Below are 23,034 nucleotides of genomic sequence, written 5' to 3'. Positions count from 1 at the left end.
TTTTTTTTCCATGCACATTGTGTTACATCTGCACAGAACTTATAGCCAGGAAAGCAACAGGTCTGAATGGTCCTTCCCTGAAGTAAATCCCTCTGAGGGGGGGTTGGTAATCCTGTCCCAGCCAATGAAAAAGGTTCAGTTGGAGCCGGACTCAGGGACCTCACAGGAGGTTATGGGGATATGGGTTTAGTGCCTCCAGATGCTTTCCCATGTTATGAGAAAGGTGATAAGGACCCTCCTGAAGGAGGGAGAAATCTCAGTGGCAGACTGGAAATGACCCTAAGGTGGTATCTCTTTTCAGGAGTTGCCCACCATGATTTTGCAGCTTCTTGCATAGCTGAGAATAAAAGAATCTGTGGCGAAGTCCAATCATGAGAGAGAGGATCCCATATTGGAGGAGCTCAGGAGCCCCGCTAAAGGCAATTCCCTTCCATAGAACAGTGAAGCCCTTGTGTTTAAGGAATGGGATACCACGAAATACAGTTTAAAGGTTGGCTGAGCTACAACTAAGCTTCATCCATTGACAGAAGATGCATTGGAGCTGTTGAAACTGCCTAAAGATGAATACCTTAGTATCGGCAGTTAAAAAGACGACCGCTGTCCCACTGGTAGGGGTGTGGCCCTTAGAGATTCCCAGGATTGGAAGATGGTGTTTCATCTCAAAAAGATGTTTGAAGTCTCAGCTTTGAGGATGCAGGCAGTCATCTGTAGTAGTTTTATGGTCCAAGCCAGTTTATATTGGGTACAACAGATTCCAGTGGCACACAGTGAGGATGATCTGTCAGAAAAAGTGTCAGAACATCTGGAGACTGGGTTGGTCTTTATTGCAGATGCATTGTATGATTTACTTAGGGCATTTGCTAGAAATATGGTGTCCACAGTTTTAACTTGGCGGCTTCTCTGTCTCCACAACTAGGTGGTGGATGTGTGGTCCAAATCTCAAATAGGTAATCTTCCTTTCAAAGGGAAGGGTTTTTTTGGAGACTATTTGGAGAAGTTGATTAGGCATTTTGGAAACTCAGTCTCATAAGTTGCCACAGGATAAGCCCAAAGGGAGCCGGAAGTTTTTCCCCAGAAGGCAGAAATTCAGAGCAGCCAGGTGTTACCATCTGGGAAAAGGTTCTTTACAAGAGCAGTATTTAAGCAAATCTCAGTCCTTTCGCGTGAAAGTTCAGGCCCCAACTCAGGAGGACTTAAGGTAGCACAATGAGATTCAACTGGTCTACTCTGTGTGTGCATACAGGAAGGCTGTTTGCCCGATTTTACAAAAAGTGGATCAAGGTAACTGGCCAGTGGGTCCTTTTCATTTTAAGATACACGTTAAAATTGGCTCACCCAGTAGTCAAGGCCTTTACAGTCTTCCCATGTGCTTCAAAGGATAAAAAGACTGCAAACCAAACCATGTAGGACCTTAAAATCTTCAGAGGGATAGCCATGTTAGTCTGGTGTGGCAAAAAATGCCTAATCCAAAGCCTTCTCTTTCTTTTGTATATATATTTTACCCATCTCCTGTACATCACTTCATGCACCTACAAAGTGGACACTATCCTTGACAACTCATGCTTCAATAAATTGGTTAGTCTATAAGGTGCCACCTGACTCCTGTCATGTCGGACTGTTTTCTTTTACTGGTGCAGTGATTCCAACCCCAGAGGCAGAGAGAAGTCAGGGCAGAAATTTCATTTATTTTGTGGTGCTGACAAGAGAGCATGTATTTGTCCATTCTGGACCTCAAAAAGATAAACGCATCTCTGTGCTCAGAGACTGCAGTGATTGGAAAGGAGAAGTTCCTGGAGTCCCTAGATATTTCAGAGGCTTTCCATCACATCCCTATTCAAAGAGATCATCAAAAGGAGACTGGGACTTAAGATGGCCGACCCTGCACGCTAAGCATCTGAGCGCTCCGCCTGGGTTATCACTGAATTACTTATTAAAATGTCTCATTCTGTGAGAAAAAGGAAGGCAAGGGAAAGAGAAACCCTGCCCTTACCAGTTTCGATGATTTTGGGCCCGATGGATGCCCACGTGAGACGGAGAGAAGTGGACCTGGGAGTGGGCTCCCTGGGAGAAGGTCGGAAGTGTTACCAGACACCTCCCTTGAGCTACAAACAATGCTGTCCCCGGTGCATTGGATGGCGCTGGCGAATCCGGCTGAGGATAGACTCCTGGAACAACTGAGATCTGAGGCAGCAACTGGCATGTCTGAGGGTCGAGAGGGACGTGTTGAAGTCGGGACTGAATTTCCTATTTCCCAGCTGAGCACCTGAGAAGATACCAGCAAGACGAGGTCGCTGCCACTACTCAGAGTGGAATTTGAATTTCCTGAGATGAAAAAAATAGATTTGGTAAGGCCTCCAGAGATTTCCTTGAACTCAATATGGGAAGCTTTAAACACAAATATACATAATCAAATGGCACCTGTATATGTTTATGGGAAATTTTGGAATTCGGTTAAATAAGGTGGAAAAAGCAATGAAAACTAAAAAATCTGTTGATCTAATGGAAGAGGCAGTAAAAGAAAAATCTGCTATGTACACTTCCTTAAAGAAAATCAAATGCTCTCTTCAAGGATGGAGCAGTTGGAAAATCAGATCAAAGCTAAGAACCTTTGCTTCATAAATTTTCCTAAGGATCAATTCACATCTCCCAAAGAGATAGGATTGAAATTTTAAAAATTCCAGAGCAGGCCCTTCCTCTCACATCAAGGGTTTTCTATATTCCACCTTTTAAAAAGAAAGATGCACAAGATCAGAAGGGAGCCCAGGTTCTGGTCCCAACAACCATCGGCATTGAATGTGACTGAAATATTGGAGACCTCTCAAGAAAAACTGGTTACCTCCTGCAACCCTGGTGGTATCCTTTCTTCTGGAAGCAGATAAGCAATGGACACTTAGAATGTATTTTCAACACCGCTCTGCCACTTTCCTGAATTTAACAGTTAGTGCTTTCCCGGATCTGTCAAGGCAGACAGAAAAAAAAAAAAATTTTTCTACTAAAGCTTAGCGTAATTGAGATAGAAGCGTTGTTCCTCAAATTTCCTTGCAAGTGTATTGTAAGATATCAAGGCTTTACACTTTTTTTTTTGCCCCTAATCAGCTTTCTTTGTCAAATAAGGTAATTCCTCTAAGTAGTTCATCTCCGATTTTGACAGAGCAAGTGTAACCCTAGTATTGATCCCGAATAATATAAGATTGCCCTGCGTAGTGCAGGCTCTCTTTCCTTCGGGCCGATACAGTAAAAATCACGGGAGAGCTGGCGAGCGTCCGTTCACCTGTGCACGCGATTCAGTAACAATTTATTTAAATTAGGGCCCGCGGTACACTAGCGTGTCCCTAGCGCCTCTTTTTTTGACAGGAGCGGCGGCTGTCAGCGGGTTTGACAGCCGACACTCAAGTTTGCCAGCATCTGTTCTCAAACCCGCCACGGGTTTAGAAACCGGACGCCGGCAAAATTGAGCATCCAGTTTTCAAGCCGCGGGCCCATTTATAGTTTTTTTGTTTTTTATTTTTTTAAACTTTTGGGGCCTCCGACTTAATATCGCCATGATATTAAGTCGGAGGGTGCACAGAAAAGCAGTTTTTACTGCTTTTCTGTGCACTTCCCTGGCACTAGCAGAAATTAACGCCTAACTTTGGGTAGGCGCATATTTCTTAAAGTAAAATGTGCGGCCTGGCTGCACATTTTACTTACTGTATCACGCGGGAATGACTAATAGGGCCATCAACATGCATTTGCATGTTGCGGGCGCTATTAGTCTCGGGGGGGTTGGACGCATGTTTTCGACGCGCTATTACCCCTTACTGAATAAGGGGTAAAGCTAGCGCGTCCAAAACATGCATCCAAATGACTGTTAACAGTGCACTCCACTGCACTGGATCCAAGGCAGTATGGATTCACCAGGGGAAAGTCTTGTCAGACAAATCTTTTTTGATTGGCTGACTAGAGAATTGATAAAGGAAGAGCACTCGATATGATTTACTTGGATTTCAAGCAAAGCTGCATTTCAAAAAAGATAAAGTACAGAGAAGGGCGACCAAAATGATAAGGGGAATGGAACAGCTCCCCTATGAGGAAAGACTAAAGAGGTTAGGACTTTTCAGCCTGGAGAAGAGACGGCTGAGGGGGGATATGATAGAGGTGTTTAAAATCATGAGAGGTCTAGAACGGGTGGATGTGAATCGATTATCTACTCTTTCGGATAGTAGAAAGACTAGGGGGCACTCCATGAAGTTAGCATGGGGCACATTTAAAACTAATCAGAGAAATTTCTTTTTCACTCAACGCACAATTAAACTCTGGAATTTGCTGCCAGAGGATGTGGTTAGTGCTGTTAGTGTAACTGTGTTTAAAAAAGGACTGGATAAGTTCTTGGAGGAGAAGACCATTACCTGCTATTGACTTAGAAAATAGCCAATGCTATTACTAGCAACAACAGCATGGAATAGACTTAGTTTTTGGGTACTTGCCAGGTTCTTATGGCCTGGATTGGCCACTGTTGGAAACAGGATGCTGGGCTTGATGGACCCTTGGTCTGACCCAGTATGGCATGTTCTTATGTTAAGTGTCAGTTGGTTTCATCGCAAGAGACTTGCAAAGTAGCGACTTGGTGGTCTTTGCACACTTTTTCCAAACATTATAGGCTGGATGTTCAGGTGCAGGCAGCATTGTTTTGGTAAGTGAATACTGTGAGTGGGTCTTTCGAGTTCCCATCCAGTATAGGGAAACTTTGGAACATCCTACTCATCTGGATTGATCTACGGGATAAGGAAAGAAAAATTGGTTCTAACCTGCTAATTTTCTTTCCTTGAGTCTCAGATCAGTCTAGAATCTTGCCCTGAATTTCTGAAGACCGCTCTTGTCTCTATGTGTACATAGGTCAGATGGCTTTCAAATTCTTGTGTTCAGTGGTGGTTCTCTGGTTAGAATTCTGATTACAGTTTACCTTTCCCCTGCTTGATGTTAAGGGGTTGTGTTTTGAGTTGGGTATTCTTAGCTTGGTTACAAATTATACTGTGCAAAACACAACCCAAAAACAACCAGACCGCTTAAGACTGTTTGTCTACATATCTAAAGACACACACAAAAAGTCTCCAAACAAAAAGCTCACTTAATCAAAGCCTAACTACATGTATTTATTTTATAATTCATCTATTTATCACTGATCCAAAATTGAAAAAAGCAAATCAACTTATATTGTATAAAAATACCGGTATCTACTAATTCATTGCATTGTGAGGTGTTGGGTATATTGATATAGAGAAAGTATTCGAGGAGTTGTAATTTGGTTTATGCAATGAATTAGTAGATACTGGTATTTTTATACAATATAAGTTGGTTTTCTTTTTTCAATTTTGGATCAGTGATAAACAGATGAATTATAAAATACATAAATGTAGTTAAGCTTTGATTAAGTGAGCTATTGTTTGGAGACTATTTTTTGTGTCTTTTTACAAATTATAATGAACAATTGCAGGTGGCACATTGTCTTATGTACCAACAGTACAGTAAAGCTTTTCTTCTCTATCTTCATTTGCTGGTAGGGGACAAAAACCACTGGCCTGGACTGATTTTTGGGACTCAAAAGTAAGAAAATTTGCAGGTAAAAAAAACAATTTTTTCCTATTGTAAAGAACAGTTTGCTAATTGGACTGATCAATAATGCTGCCTTTATGTATTTAATATTTCATATTTATTAAACTTTATATTACCGCATGTATCAAATTATACACAGCACATAACAGCAGATAAGAGTATATACATAATAAAATTCAACAAATATAATCAAACTGTTAGGAAAAAAGTTGTCAGATTGATTCTAATCAGCTGAGACAGAATGCCAAAGTGAACACATAAGTTTTTAACAACGTCCTGCATGGGGCATTCAGTCATACGAATGTGTTTCAGGAAAACATTCCAAATAATTGGGCCAGCTATAGAAAAGGCTCTGTCCTAAGTCTTGCTGAAGCAAGTATGTTGGACAGTAGGTATCTCCAATAATCCTCGAAAAGCTGATTGCAATGATCTGTCGGGATGACAGATATACAATGCCGAGTGTAGCTCTGTAGCAAAATGAATATGAAAAAAATGTTATGAATTAAAGAACTTTATATTTTACTCTTGACTAAGCAGGAAGCCAGTGTAGAAAATATAGCATTAGGGAAATAAGGTGATGAATGTATCTAAAATATTTCAAAAGCTGTTAATTTCAAATCTGCACAAAAAGTGAGATGGCCGAATGTAGAAAAAAATCAAGGGACATTAAAAAGGCCATACACTCAACATTTTAGATAGGGCAGATTAGAGAGTATAATCTCTACAGCGTAGAACTCTAGTAGCCCTATTAACCCTGGAAAAAAACATTCTTTGCAGGTTCTGATATTTTATTAGACCAACAATTATTCAGATATGATACAAATGAGCTTTTGAGATCAAATCAGTTCCTTCTTCAGACACATTTTACAATACTTTGCTATAGTTACTTAGAAATATAGTCACACAGCTCTCTACCCCTTTCTATTTTCAATCAGTCTCTGAAGCATTTTCAATTGATTTATAGACATTTTGCATGTTTAAAGCTTTAACCAATAAAATGCTTTGCCATTTTGTGCCAATTGCAAATATTTTATCTGATACATCCCCTTTCTCCTCTCTCCCAAAGGATTCTCATGATTCACACATCTCTAATTCTAAGATTCTTAAGTATCAAGCATTGAACAAGTCTTTCTAGATATGCTATTTAAAATATTAAAATTTGTGCGCAAGATGGCTTTTCACCTGCAGCTGAAAGATTATGAACAGGGTTTTTATAAACTGTGTGTGACATGTCACAAAAATGTCTGAATACTTTGTGTTCCCACACCATACCTTACTATGCCTATTTAGGTATTCTTCTCAATCAAAAAGTTCTGGAAACTGTCTATACATTTTTGTTATTAGAGAGCAGTTTATACTACTGTACCTGGATGACTGTTGAAATGTGCAAAATTAGCAAAATTTGCTGCTACAGATGACTGAGGAGCAGGGGCAGGAGCAGCAAAGATGTCTGTGCCCAGGTCACTAAGGAGATCAAACTGCTGTTTCTTTTCTTGCTGTTGTCCTTGTGAGCGACCTACAACGGGGGACTAGAAAACAGGAACCTGATCAACGAAAAATTCCTTGCTTTTCAACAGTACAAGGGACACACTATTCAGAGTAATGAAAATGAACAGGTTCAAAAGCATTTTAAATCATCACAAAATGTACGGGGTAAAGATGGTCAAACACACAAATCTCAGCACAAAAAGTATAGAAAATATGGCTTAAGCAAAATAGCGGGTTGACACTGTTCGGCTGCAACCATAATTATAATTGTGGGTTAAGTTAATGCATGGCTTTTGCAAATCAAAATACTTTGCATTCAAATACTCCTATACTCTCATGGTTTTCAAAATCAAAACAATGAGAAAACATGATGCAAGGAACTATTATTATTTTTTTTTTTTATCAGTTTTATTTACATTTAGCTCCCAACACAACATAAAAAATCACATACAGCAACATCTCTATTTCATCAGCAGGGGCACAAAAACATCCCATCCAAAAATGATTCAGAAACACCCCCTTGACTAAATGGGCTTAATAAGCACTTGCCGAGCTTACTTGGCACACACTGAATTTAAAAATAGTAAGAAAAATAATTGAAAATATACTAACAACTAGATAGAAGATGAGCTGTGTAATCAAAGCCAAGACACTTTCGCAATTTATTTATTTATTTATTTTTTTAATACAATGACTTGGTCAGGTCCCCTGTGTAGACCTTTATGACAGAACTACCTTAGCACTGGCCAGGTAATTCATATTTAAGAAAACATTTTCTCCAATACAAATAAAAAAGATACAATCACCATCTCGACTCTTGCCTGGATCTTGAGAAAAATGAATCCCTTGAATTTGTCTTTTACTAGATGCCTAGAGTTCTCAAGTGAGGAGTGTGACCTTAATTACAATTTCTACTGTGCCCGCTGAGACAAAACCAGCTATCCAAAAAAAAAATATTGTCTCTCTTATCCTGCCTGAATATTATATTATAATTTCCTTTCCTTGAATCCTGCTATATCAGTCTGGACGAGTGGGATTACAGAGGACACACCTTTTTTCCCTTGTGAGATCACCTGTTGCTATAAGGGAGGGGTGGTCTTAGGCAGCTGCCAGAGCAATGAGACAACCAAACCCCAAATTAAAGAAATCCTGGAACTAACAAAAAAAAAGTAGGATCTTCACTGTTCTGCCTCTGTACTTGTACCTGAAAAGAAAAATAAAAGAAGGGGGGGTATTTTTAATTAAAGGCTGCACAGAGAGCTCGACCCCCATTCTCCAACAGAGAACAGGTGGGGTGAAAAAGAAAGAAAAGAAAAAAGGCATACTTCGATGCCCCAATATATCCTAGCAGCTGGAGCTCCCAGGTGGGAACTGGACTGGTCTACCAGGACTCCAGGAAAAGAAATTAACAGGTAAAGTCTAATTTTTTACATTCCTTTCTTCTTGCTAGACCTGCCTGAACTACTGGGAGGTACCCAAGCTGAACCTAGGCAAGGAGAGAAGAAGAGAAGGCTGCCCTAAGGAATCTCTACACCAAAGGCACAGTCTACCTTGGCTCGGATGTCAAGCCTGCAAAACCTTGTAATTGAATGCAAGGACGACCAAGTGGCTGTATTGTAAATTTCATCCAGGGGTATCATGGATTCTTCTACCCATGACAATGCCTGAGCCTTTGTGGAATGTGCCCTAAGCCTTGTAGGCACCTGCGATCCTTTGAGCCATGTAAGGAGATTCAATTGCTTCCTTGATCCACCTGGCTAGCATAGCTTTAGATACTTCCTCCCCTTTCTGGGGTCTTTCAAGCAGGACAAACATGCTGTCCATTTTCCAGAAATTGATTCGTTACCTTCAAGTACCTTAACAAGATGCGCCTTACATCTAGAAGGTGGAGTCTTCTGTCACCCCTTCAGTCCTTATCTATGAAGGCTGGAAGCGAAATGGATTGATTTAAGTGAAAGGCAGAAACCATCTCAAGCAAAAAAGAGGGTACCCACTGGAAGATAATGGTGTCTGATGAGATCACTAAATACGAGTCCCTGTTTGAAAGGACCTGGAGCTCCAAGATGCATCTAGCCGAACAAGTAAGCTGTCGTCAGGGAAGGATCTTTCAAAGATGCGGGTCTTGACGGTTCAAAAGGCGGGTCTATGAGGGAATCTAGCACCAGATTAAGATCCCATGGAGGGCCAAATGTTTTAGCTCCCTCCCCCAAAATAAATACAAGATTATGTTCAGGTGCGCCATCACATGAAATCCCCCGATAGTACCTCTAACATAGGACATGGCGGCCACTTGCACCTTCAGGGTGTTGAGGGCTAACCTGAGCCAAACCTTTTTGCAGGAAGTTTAGGATATCTGCAACATTCAGCCTTCGATGACGAAGTTTTGATGTTGCTACAGAAGACCTCAAACATATACCAGATCCTAACTTAAGTTAGAGAGGTAGAATCTCTACATGCCTTCAGCATTTGTTGATATAACCATAGAGGAGTAGCCTTTTCTGCACAGCTGTTCCCTTTCAAGGGCCAGGCTGTAAGAGAATCAAGCAGAGAATATTCCATCCCGATTGGACCTTAACATAGCAGACTACACTCCCTAGGGAGACAGAGGGGGGTGCCATCTAACATCCTTACCGGGTTCGCATAACATGATTGCCTTGGCCAGTAGGGAGCTACCAGGATGATTCTCTAGCCTTTAAGGATAGACTGTACAAAAACAATATCAGGTGGCTTTTCAGTATTCTCAGTATGGCCAAGCAAAAAAGGTTTCTCTGGCTTGGTAGCATCTTTAGACACAGAGAAGGCTTTCGACAGTCTACCTTGGCCTTATAGTGTTTCAGGAGTTTGGGCTCCTTAGTCTATTTCTGGACTGGGTGAAAGCACTGTATGAAAAATCTAAGGCTATACTGCTTATAAATAATTCCCTTATGACTCATTTCCTTTTTGAAAGGGGCACCAGGCAGGGATGCCCACTATCCCCATTGCTATTTGACTTAGCTATTGAATCCCTTGCTACTGTCATATGAAATAGAGAGGACCAGGTGGGTTTCACTGGGAGACAGAGAGCATAAGATTTCCTTGTATTGCATGATGTCCTTTATATCACTGACCCGACAATAACTAGGCCGATATGAATGAACACTCTCTCTATTTAGGAATGTCTCTGGGTATAAGGTCAAGCCAAGTCAAAATTGTTCACTTTTTGTAGTAAGGTCTCTGGGCCCCCTTGTCTGCAAACTATAAAATGGTCAAGCCAGATTTTAAATATTTAGGCATGTATGTGACAGGTGACTTTCAACACTTATATAAAGAAAATTATGTTACTATTATTAGTAGTAAAGTAAAGGATGACAATGCCCGGTGGGCAGATCTCCCAATTTCTTGGATGGGACCGTGGATCCTTGTAAAAAAATGAATGTGTTGCCTAGGCTATGTTTCAGCATGTGCCTTGATGTACTAGCAAAAACCTTTACAGAGCTATATGATTTAATGAATAAATTCATTTGGTGTAATAAACAAGCTAGAATTAAGTTGAACTGGCTGGGGAGAGCAAAAAAACAGGATGGCGTGGTTCTGCCCAATCCTATGGTTTATTATTGGGCAGATAGGCTCTTAAGCATTAAAACTTGGTATGATAGACACTTGCTGGCTCCCCCTTGAAAAAGAGCAAGTTGGCATAGTAGAATTACTCTCGCTTTTTGCACGTCAGCCTCCTCTCCTTTGAGTAGGCTGGTATATAAGTCATAGTTAGCCTATGTTGGCACATACTGTGAGAACAAGATAACAGATCCAGAAATTTCTGGGCCTGTCAGGAACATTGGTTTCTCTCATCATCTGGGTGTACAAGAACTCTCACACTGCACCATATACTCGCTCAACCTTTGTGGCTTGTTGGCAAGAAAGCAGACTATTTTTAATCAAACTTTTGGGATGAGGAGGGTTTCTGGTCATATGCAGACCTTAGGGAAGAGTTTGACCTTCATGACAAATCTCAGGCAGAATACCTACAGATGAGAAAAGTGCTGAGGAGCATACTTGATATTCAGCAGCCTCTGCATAAAGTGAATGGGCTGGAAACTTTTCTTAGTGAAAGCTTAAAGAAAGGTATCTCCATTATCTATTGGGGAATCCGGATTGCAAAGTTTTGGAAAACCACTCCCCAGGCTTTAACTGATTCATGGAATTCAGACTTGGGCCTGCATCTTGGTCCTAAAGAGCAGAAGGGCATTTGGCAAAATACATTCATGTCCATCTGTAGCAAAAAAGCTGAACTGGTGGTCAAACTGCTGCATAGGATATATAGCAGGCCTGTTTCATGAAGCTGTTCCCAACAGCGAATGCAAAATATTGGAGGGTCTGCAGACAGCAGGAGTCTTACTTTCACATGTGATGACAGTGTCCAGGCATAAAAAGTTTGAGTGGCTGTTGCTCATAAGATCTCAGACTATCACAACCCATGTTCATGACACCAGCTTAAGAACATAAGAAATTGCCATGCTGGGTAAGATCAAGAGTCCATCAAACCCAGCATCCTGTTTCCAACAGAGGCTAAACCAGGCCACAAGTACCCAAACACCAAAACGATCCCATGCTATTGATGGCAGTAATAGCAGTGGCTATTCCCTAAGTCAACAGCTAATGGACTTCTCCTCCAAGAACTTATCCAAACTTTTTTTTAAACCTAACTACAGTAACTGCACTAACCACATCCTCTGGCAACAAATTCCAGAGCTTAATTTTGCATTAAGTGGAAAAGAATTTTCTCCAATTAGTCTTAAATGTGCTATTTGCTAACTTCATGGAGTGCCCCCTAGACCTTCTGTTATCTGAAAGTGTAAATAATTGATTCATATCTACTTGTTCAGCTTGGCTTCCAGAGTAGATGGCAGGGCTCCATGGTATCTGTGCAGCAGTGACCACTGGTTGTTCAGCTCCTGCTGCTAGCCTGCTTCACAATATGGAAAATGCATTCCAATTTAAACCATTGGCATTCTCATTTCAGAACTGTGGCAGTCCTGGAATTGCTTAGGCATCTCCTAAAATGCGAGAGACTTAAATATGAACAACTTTGGGGAAGATTCTGGGAATACTATAGGATGTGCACTTGACTGTGTCAGTATTTAATGTTAGTTTGACAAGTTCACCATGCTTGGCTATGTCCATATTGTGCTATTTCTGTACATGTAAATGCTGGCAATGCTAATATTCTAATGTATTTGTGAATTATGCCTTCAAATAAAAAGTTTAAAAATACAGTTAATGCCAGTGGGAAGGATGGATGGTCATCCTTTAGATCCAAAGGACATATCCATTCTCCCTCTGGATGAAAGCAAGAACTATGTGGAGGGATTTCATTTTGAATTTCTCTTGGCGTATGTGCTTGTTCAGGCTTCTTAAATCAAGGATGGGTCTCAATCCCCCAGATTTCTTGGTGATAAGAAAAGCATATGGAGACAGATCTAAACATGTATACTCCAGAGGAAAGGTGATATACCAGCCTCAAAGACCTACACTGGCTCCCCATTCTCTCCCGTATCCACTACAAAACCCTGACCCATAGTACATAAATCCATCCACGCCCACCACTCCAATTGGCTCGACATCCCCTTCAATGCCCCCCAGTCCACTCGACCCACCAGATCCACCAACAAAGGCACCCTACATGTACCCTCACTGAAAAAAGCCCATCTCACCTCCACTTGCGAACATGTCCTCTCTATCGCAGGCCCCACTCTCTGGAACTGCCTCCCTGTGCACATAACGCCTTGAACCATGTGTGATCAAATTTAAAAAGAAACTAAACACACTACTGTTCAAACAAGCCTATCCAGAATAAAATACCCCCTCCACACTATCCCTGCACCACCTCATGCTGACCGCATATTCCTTACATTAAGGAGCTAATTTTATTGTTAACTTATGATTGTTCTTGATACTTTAATCTATCCTTCCACGCTGATCTTGGTTAACCCTCTCCCAGTTCACTTTCCCTGTTAACATGTATTTTCAAGCCTTTTGTTCAAATGTAAACCAGAATGATGTCCCCACTAATACCGGTATATAAAAGTTTCTAAATAAATAAATATTTAAATTCTCTATCATATATTTGAAAGGTTTCAATGCATAGGAGGCTAGTATGCAGATCAAAAGAATAAAGCTTTTATAGCTAGTTTATTTTCTATCAGCAACATAGATAACAGAGGCCAATGCAGAGCTGGAATCCCAGGTACCAGGTTGTTCGGGCACCTAAAATTTGGGGTTTAGCACCTGATGACATCAAAGCTGACAAGAGCTGCCACTGTGGGCCAAGGATATAAACAGGATGGTTGTAGTCCAGAGGGCGGCTACTAAAATGATCAATGACCTTCGTTCTAAAGCAGCGGTTCTCAACCTGGGGGTCGCGACCCCGGCGGGGGTCGAACGACCACAACACAGGGGTCGCCTAAAGCAGGGTCCCCAACCACCGGTACCGAGCCGTTAGGGTTTTTTGCCGGTCCGCGGCTATTTTTTCTGCCAGTCGCGTTTTTTTGGGCTTGTTGGGCGGGACTTGTGCTCTGAATCAGGGCGGACTGTAACAGAGCACAAGTTGGGCGGGACTTGTGCTCTGTTACAGTGATTGGCTGCTGCTGCTGCGATGAAGCCTGTCCATAGCAGGCGCACCCTATCCCTATATTGCAGCAGTAAGCCAATCAGAGCAGGAGCTGCAAGCCTTGTTGATGCATACGTCAGGAGCACATTTTGTGGGCAGACCCAGCCAGCACAGCATCGCACGTGGGCGGAACGGGAAGACCAGCAGCACAGCGTTGGAGAAAAACAGCAAAGGAATCCAGAGTGTGCAGCTACAGCCAGGTATCAGGAGGGAAGGAGTTAGTATGTTGGGAGAGGGTAATGAGTGTGTGGGGGCTGGGGATGTACTGGGGGGAATGAGTGTGTGGGGGGCCAGAAATGTGCTCGGAGAGGGTTAGGGAGGTGGGAATGAGTGTGTGGGGCCAGAGATGTGCTGGGAGGGGGGGGGGGATGAGAGTGTGTGGGGCCAGAGATGTGCTGGGAGGGGGGGGGAATGAGAGTGTGTGGGGCCAGAGATGTGCTGGGAGGGGGGGGGGGATGAGAGTGTGGGGGGCCAGAGATGTGCTGGGGGGGGGGGGAATGAGAGTGTGTGGGGCCAGAGATGTGCTGGGGGGGGGGGGGAATGAGAGTGTGTGGGGCCAGAGATGTGCTGGGAGGGGGGGGGAATGAGAGTGTGTGGGGCCAGAGATGTGCTGGGAGGGGGGGGGAATGAGAGTGTGTGGGGCCAGAGATGTGCTGGGAGGGGGGGGGGAATGAGAGTGTGTGGGGCCAGAGATGTGCTGGGAGGGGGGGGGATGAGAGTGTGGGGGGCCAGAGATGTGCTGGGAGGGGACTGGGGAGAGGGGTATGAGTATGTGAGGGCATTAACTGCTATAAAAAAATAAAATGTTTCAATCTCATGTGTTTTGGGCTTGTTTTTTTGGAAAAAAGTGCTTGTTCGTTCATGAAAACCTGGCAACACTGCCGGAGCCGCACGGGCAGGAAGGAGGAGGCGCTTCAGCTGCGTGCAGAAGAGGAGCAGCGGGCCGGGAAGACTAGGGCCGCTGCAGAGCCCATCCTGTGGCAACCCGTAAAGAAGAGGCCCAGAGGTAAGAGAGAGGTGTGTGCGAGTATGAGATGAGTTGAGAGACTGTGTGTGTTTGCAGAGACAGCATGTGAGAGCCTCTGTGTGTGTGAAAGAGACAGCATGTAAGAGTGAGAGCCTGTGCTTGAGCAAGGCAGCATGTGGGGGTGTGAGAGAGCCTGTGTGTGAGACTCAGACAGCCTGTGCCAGTGAGAGCCTGTGTATGTGTGTGTGAGAGAGAAATGCATGTGAGAATGAGAACCTGACTGTGTGTTTGAGGGAAGAAGACAGGTGGAGAGAAAAGAAATAGAAAAAAAGGCAATATTAAAGGAAATGGCAAAAAATTAGAAAGGGAAGCAGATGTAAAAAAAAAAACATTTTATTTTTTTATAGCAGTTAATGCCCTCACATACTCATACCCCCCTCCCCACCCCCCCTACAAGCAAATCTCTGGCCCCCACACTCTTTCCCCCCTCCCTAACCCCTCCTAGCACATCTCTGGTCCCCACACTCTCATTCCCCCCCCTCTGTAACCCCTCCGAGCACATCTATGGCTCCACACACACTGATTCCCCCCTCCCTAACCCCTCCTAGCACATCTCTGGCCCCCACATACTCATTCCTCTCTCCTCAGCCCCCTCCAAGCACATCTCTGGCCTCTCACACACATTCCCACCTCTCTAATCCCTCCGAGCACATCTCTGGCCCCCCACACGCTGATTCCCTCCTCCCAGCACATCTCTGGTCACCACACTCTCATTCCCCCCCTCCGTAACCCCTCCGAGCACATCTCTGGCCCCCCACACGCTGATTCCCTCCTCCCAGCACATCTCTGGTCACCACACACTCATTCCCCCTCCCTACATCCTAATTCCTCCCCTCCTGCTACCTGGCTGTAGCTGCACACTCTGGATTCCTTTGCTGTTGCGCTCCAATGCCGTGCTGCTCTTCCCGTTCCGCCCACGTGAGATGCTGTGCAGTGCTGGCTAGGTCTGCCCACAAAATGTGCTCCTGACGTGTGCATCAACAAGGCTTGCAGCTCCTGCTCTGATTGGCTTACTGCTGCAATATAGGGATAGGGTGCGCCTGCTATGGACAGGCTTCATCGCAGCAGCCAATCACTGTAACATGATTCAGAGCACAAGTCCCACCCAACAAGCCCAAAAAAACACGACTGGCAGAAAAAATAGCCCAATTAAAAGCAACCCGCGAATCGGAAAAAAAAACCGCGAATGACTACAAAAAGAAGCCCAATCTCGCGGTAAATAAGTGAGGTTGGCAACACTGGTGCCAATAGCAGCAATCAGCGCCTCCCCAATAGCCACGTGGCAGCAGTGGCAGTAATTAGATTAATTGTTTGACTCAGCTGGAGGTGACAAAGTATGAAGTGGGATGTGAAATCAGCTTGATCTGGTGGAGAATTAGGATTGCTGTTACACATGAACTGTATTTGGCAAACATTATTAAAGGGAGCCAGGATAATCAATTGAAGGCTGCAGCTGAGGACTGATTCATTATGACTCATGTAGAAATTAGTGCATTTTCCAGATTAGTCTGCATAACACAATTCTCAACATTCAGCATTATTTCTGCTGCATAGACTTTTATCTGAGAGGCTCTGAGGTTGTGAGGGAGCCAGTAAGAGTGAGAGCATGAGTGTGTATGAGAAAATCCAGGGGAGTAAGAGTGTGTGTGAGTGGGGGGGGGGGGGAGAGTGTCTTACACCCTGAGAGTGTATCAGTGTCTGTGAGAGTGAGAGGTTATGGTGGGTATGAGAGCATGAATGTGTAAGTATGTGACAGTGTATGTGTGAGAGAGAATGGACATGTGAGTGTATGTGTGAGAGAGAGAGGATAACCTCCTAATCCTCGACAATATCAGGGTGACTGGAAATCAAGAGCTCCCATGTATGGACAGCAGGGGCTTTTTAAAATCCTTATTAGTTTTAATTATTGTGTGTTATTTGATATATGTGCTGTTTTGAAATATTATTGGTGTGTGGGAAATTATAAAAATGTATATGATTTTAATTAATAGAAATTCTATTTATCAGTAATTTTAAAATATTCTTTTATTAGTATGGTTTTACTATTATAACTGATGCTTTATGTTTCTTAATTTTATTGTTTTATGAGGAATGGTGGTTCTGTTTATAAATGTCATAATAAATAAGTATGCACTAAAATCCAACCCCATCCATAACCCCGCCCCCATATGACCAAAGCCCCACCCTCACCCCGCCCTCGCCCTGCGAGGGCGGGGCAAGGGGTCACCACAACATGAGGAACTGTATTTCGGGGTCACGGCATTAGAAAGGTTGAGAACCACTGTTCTAAAGTATATAGGGGGTAGACAAACATGTATACCCTAGAGGAAAGGCGAGATAGGGGAGATATGAGAGACATTTAAATATCTTAAAGATTTCCATGCACAGGTGGTGAGCCATTTTCAATAGAAAGGAGGCTCTAGAACAAGGGTTCCTGGAATGAGGTTGAAAAGAGGCAGATTCAGGGGTAATCTTAGGAAATATTTCTTTACAGAGAGGATGGTGGATGCATGAACAGCCTTTCCAGTGGAGGTGGTGGAGACAATCAAGAAAGCATGGGATAAATACAGGGGATCTCTAAGGAAGTGATGGGAATTATAATGCTAAATTAATTGGGAGGATGGGTCATTTGGTCTTTCTGCAGCCGTATTTCTAGAACTACAGCCATGGCAATGGGGAGAGAACAGTTCTATCGCAGACTGTTTGATAAAATGCCTCCCCCTCCAGACAGAGCTGAATTGAGTGAGCCAGGTTTGGATTGAAGGTTAAGCGGTGAGGAAGCATGGGAAATCAGGAGAAATGCACGCAGTAGCCTGGGAATGCTGACCACAGAACCTTCATCTGCTGATGGAAAGTTGGTCTTGCTGGGAAAGAAAGCTAAAAAAAAAAAAAAATCTTTAAAAAAACAAAATTAAGGGGGTTAAACTATTACTAGCTGTGTTTATTGTGTTCGTTTTTAAGGCTAGCTTTTGTTTGCAAGTATTAAGAATGCTATGTGTTGAGGAATAATAGACTTTAGATTCATTTTCTGAGTTAGTAAATGTTAGCATTTCTTTGTAAGAACATAAGATTTGCCACACCAGGTCAGACCAAGGGTCGACCGAGCCCAGCATCCTGTTTCCAAAAGGGCCTAATCTAAGTTTCAAGTACCTGGTAGGATCCTAAAAGGGAAATAGATTCCAGACTGCTTATTTAAGGGACAAGCCGTTAAAACGGGCGAGATGTTTGTTCCAAATGCCAGCTAAGCGTTGTGTGTGGAGCTGTCAGGATGTGTACTCTTCCCCCTCCTCCCTCTCTCCCTTTGCACTCCCCCTTGCACCCAATGCTCCCTCCCCTCCAGCTCTCCCTCCCCCTATCACTTTCCCACTGCTCCTCCTCATCTCTCATTCTCCCAATGTTCCTCCTTTCTTCCACAGGTCCTCTCCTGCAGCCCCTTCCCATTCTATCACCCGCTGGTCTGCTCCTCATTCTTCCATTACACTCCCCTTGCACTCACTGCCCCTCACCTGCCCAGCACCCCTTCTCTTCCTTATTCTCCCACTCCTCCTCCTCCACCTCCTGTGGCCCTCCCCTTTCCTCTTACTATCCCTCCTTCTAGTCCCTTCCTACCTTGGTCTCTGACATCATCTTTGTGCAGCTGGTAGGGCCTGGGATACAGCCCTTCTTGCTGCTGGTGAGTCCATGTTTGCGTCCGTTTACGGCGAGGCCGACGTGCTCTATCGCCCACGCATGCGCAGCACACGTCTGTCAGAGCCACTCTGTACTGCACATTGAGCTCTGACCGACGTGCTCTGCGGGTCTCTCTCTTGTGCGCGCCTCGCCGCAGCCCTCACACGGCTCCATTTCCTCCCGGCGCCGCTCTGCTCTGACCGACATGTTCTGCCCAACATGCTCTCTCGCCCGCCCATGCGCGGCACATCGGGCAGAGCAGCGCTCTACTGTGCATTTGCGGACCGTCAGTCAGAGCCCATTTATATTGTAGATCAGCAATTCTCCAAATTCTGTTTAATAATAGTTTATGGACTTTTCCCAAACCTTTTTTAGACCCAGTTAGCCTAACATCTTTCACCCCATCCTTCGGCAACAAATTCCACAGCTTAATTATGGGTTGAGTAAAAACATTTCCTGTTAGTTTTAAATGTACTATTTAGTAGCTGCATTGCACGCCCCCTTAAGACTTTCTACTTTTGATAAGTGTAAACAGCACCTCACACAGAGCTTTTGGGGACACTGCTGTGCAAATGGTTCTAATACCAGCGACTGTCAGAAGCTCAACAATTACCGTATTTATATGATCCTGAAGCGGACAACGAAATGTGGTGCCATATCGAGCTTTATAAGGATGTGATCAATTTGAACAGCAGTCAAGGATTTAGGGTTGCAGAACCCATGGCAGTGACTTCCTAGTAAAAGTCAGAGAAGTATCACTATTTTAAATGCAAAAAAAAAAAAACCACTTTAAAAATATTCAATGAACTGAGAAGGATTGTTCCTAGACCGATGATTAATTTAAGCATGGTCTGCCAAGGCCAAAGATTCTCTATTTACTTATGAAACCTGGCACAGATGTTATGAAAGTCCTTATATAGAATTACAAGTCTGCTTCATTACATCAGTGTAAATTATTTAAGCTTGTGGATGCTTCTTTTTCGAGCTTGTAGGGGAATGGTAATTATATACACGTTTCCCCTGTAGTTGTGTCTCCTTATATGAAACCTAACATTGTGTAACTACAATGTGGGTTTACTTTCCCCCTTGAGCATTGCTTTGCATTTGTCCACATTAAATTTCATCTGCCATTTGGATGCCCAATCTTCCCGTCTCTCAAGTTCTTCCTGCCCATTTCTTACAATCAACTTGTGATTTCACCACTTAGAATACATTTATGTCATCTGCACTTCAATAGTCATCTCCTTTTCCAGATCATTAATAAAAATATTAAAAAGCACTGGTCCCAGTACGGATCTGAGACACTTTACTATATACCCTGCTCCAGTGAGAAAACTGACCATTGATTCCTATTCTGTTTCCTATCTTTTAACCAGCTTGCAATCCACAATAGTGCCTCCTATCCCATGACTAATTTTCTCACGTCAGGTCCAATTTTGTCAAACACCTTCTGAAAAACCAAATACACTACTATCCCACTGGATCACCATTATCCAACGTTTATTAACCTCTTCAAAAAAATGTAGCAGACTGGTGAAGCAAACAAGACTTCCCTTGTGTAAATCCATGCTGGCAGTGTCCATTTAAACATGTCTTTCTACATTTTCTGTGATTTTATTCTTTAAAACATTTCTGATTTTTTTCTGGCACAGAAGTTAGGCTCACTTGTCTATAGTTTCCAGGATGACCCCCGAGTACTTTTTTTTTTTTTTTTTTTTTTTTTTAAATCAGCATCATATTGGCCATATCTTCAAGTACAGTGGATTTTAATGATAGGTTACAAATTAATAGATCTTCAGTTTCATTTTTTTTAGTTGTTTTTTTTAGGTTTTTTTTTTTTAGTTTAGTCCAGGTGATTTCTTTTAGTTTATTTTTTTAGGTGATTTTTTTTTAGGTGATTTTTTTTAGTTTAGTCCAGGTGATTTCTTGCTTTTTAGTCTGTCAATTGGCTGTATTACATCATCCAGGTTCACTATGATTTGTTTCAGTTCTTCCGAATCAAATACCATCTCCGGCACAGTTATCTCCCCTCTACAGTAAACACCAAAGCAAAGAATTCATTTAAGCCTTTCTGCTATGGCCTTGTGCCTCTTTAACCCCTTAATAACCTAACAGTCCCAACTGACTCCCTCACAGGGCTCCTGATATGGATACATTTAAAAAAGGTTTTAATTACAAATTTTTGCCTCTACGGCCAGCTTCTTTTCAAATTCTTTTTTGCCTGCCTTATAGTATTTTACATCTGACTTACCAATGTTTATGCTTTTTCCTATTTTCTTCAGTTGGATCCTTTCCCAATTTTTGACGGTTCTTTTGGATAAAATATCCTCTTTCACCTCACCTTTTAACCATGCTGGCAATTGTTTGCCCTTTCCTTCTGCCTTTTCTAATACTTAGAATGCATCTGGTCTGGGATTCCAAGATGGAATTTTTAAACAATGTCCATGACTGATGTAAGCTCTTTACCTTTGAAGCTGAATCTTTTACTTTGTTACTATTTTTCTCATTTTATCACAGTCTCCCTTTTGAAAGTTAAATGCTAGAGCAGTAGATTTAATATCCTCCCCTCTAGACATTAAATCAAATTTGATTGTATTATTGTTGCTCAGCAGCCCTGTTACCATTACCTCTTGCACTAAATTCTAAGTTCCACTATTAATTTGGTATAAAATAGCTCCCCCCTCATTTCCTAGACCAGCTAGAAACTTTAGCTCCCTGGCATATCCTGAAAAGACATTTACCCAGTCAATATTTATTTATTTATTTATTTATTTATTTAATTTAAGGATTTATATACCGGAGGTTCCTGTATAATATACATATCACCCCGGTTTACAATGAACAGTAACTATCGCTTCAAGTTAGCGGTTTACAATGAACATGGTTAATCCAAATAACAGGAAAATATATATAATAATGTTAACAATTAAGAAGTAATAATAAATAGATAAAACAATTAATAAATAAAAATAAATAAATAACTAACAGTAAACATCCATGAAAAGTAACAGTAAATAAGATAACAAGTTATGTGAAATATGCTGGGGTAAACGGATGATATGTGACCTGCTCTTAGCTCTGCGGGAATGCTTGTTTAAATAACCAAGTCTTATATTATAACTAAGTCTTATATTATATCTTATATTATATCTTATATATATATCCAAGTTCAATATTGGAATAATTGAAATTTCCCATTATTACTGTGCCACCAAATGTGTGTGCGTCTCCAATCTGATAGTATTTCTGTCTATTCGTTTTGGCCAGGTGGATGGTAAAATACCCCCACCGCTATACTCTTCCCCCATCACATATGGAATTCCCACCCATAAAGATTCTACTGTGCATATAGTCTCCTGCAGGATCTTTATCCTGTTGGATCTATGCTATCCCTAACAAGGTGCTAACCCCAGAACCCACCAGACTGATTCACCTTATCACTGCAATAGGATTTATACCTGGGTACAGTACCTTCCCATTGATTATCCTCCTTACACCAGGTCTCAGATGCCAATTATGTCTAACCTCTTCATTCAGTGCTACACATTCTAACATCTTAATTTTTATATTTCTGGCATTAACATAAAAACCCTACCTTGAAAAGTGTTTGTGTATATAAAACTCTTTGCAGTTGACAGGGATAATTTGAAATCTTCACTCAATAGATTTTTTTTACTTATAGGCAAACGGGCTACATATGTTTTTATTGGAACCTCTCTATTGAGAAGCCCTAACTCCCTGTTATTTTAGTATCCTTTGAAAATACCTCCCTCGAAACCATGCGCTGCTGAGTGACTGCCTGCTTTCCTGTATGTTCTAGTTTAAAAGCTGTTCTCTCTCCTGTTTAAAAGGTTAGTGCCAGCAGCCTGGTTCCATTCCAGTTAAGGTGAAGCTCATACTTTCAGAATAGGCTCCCCCAAATTGTAGCCCAGTTACTACAAAGCCCTCTTCCTTGCACCATTGCCTCATCCCTGCACTGAGGCTCCACGCTCTGCCTACCTGCCTCTGTGGTGCCGTGCATGGAAAAGGGAGCATTTCAAAAATGCTATCCTGGAGGGTCTAGATTTCAACTTTCTAAATTTGACTTCCAGAACATCCATCCCATACCTTCCTATGTCACTGGTATCTATATGTACCACGACAGCTTTACCCAGGGCAAGTCTTGCCTCACAAATCTGCTTCACTTTTTTGAAGGAGTTAATAAACATGTGGCTAAGGGTGAACCGGTAGATATAGTATACTTGGATTTTCAGAAGGCGTTTCACAAAGTTCCTCATGAGAGGCTTCTAGGAAAAGTAAAAAGTCATGGGATAGGTGGCAATGTCCTTTCGTGGATTGCAAACTGGCTAAAAGACAGGAAACAGAGAGTAGGATTAAATGGGCAATTTTCTCAGTGGAAGGGAGTGGACAGTGGAGTGCCTCAGGGATCTGTATTGGGACCCTTACTGTTCAATATATTTATAAATGATTTGGAAAGAAATACGAGTGAGATAATCAAATTTGCAGATGACAAAATTGTTCAGAGTAGTTAAATCACAAGCAGATTGTGATAAATTGCAGGAAGACCTTGTGAGACTGGAAAATTGGGCATCCAAATGGCAGATGAAATTTA

The 23,034-nt window shown here is 42.4% G+C and overlaps 1 protein-coding gene across 12 annotated transcripts in view; it reads right to left on the bottom strand.

Moving 5' to 3' along the window:
• The window catches only part of AGFG1 (ArfGAP with FG repeats 1), a 227,273-nt gene that overhangs the window by 92,136 nt on the left and 112,103 nt on the right, over positions 1-23,034 (bottom strand). For all 12 annotated transcript variants that reach the window (XM_029615205.1, XM_029615206.1, XM_029615208.1 and 9 more), the window contains one exon: positions 6,959-7,121. In XM_029615205.1, the coding sequence (XP_029471065.1) occupies positions 6,959-7,121 (163 nt within the window). The remainder of the gene's footprint in view (positions 1-6,958; positions 7,122-23,034) is intronic.

Source organism: Rhinatrema bivittatum, chromosome 9 (assembly GCF_901001135.1).
Source record: "Rhinatrema bivittatum chromosome 9, aRhiBiv1.1, whole genome shotgun sequence".
NCBI lineage: Eukaryota > Metazoa > Chordata > Amphibia > Gymnophiona > Rhinatrematidae > Rhinatrema > Rhinatrema bivittatum.
This window is presented reverse-complemented; position numbering and strand designations above follow the sequence as displayed.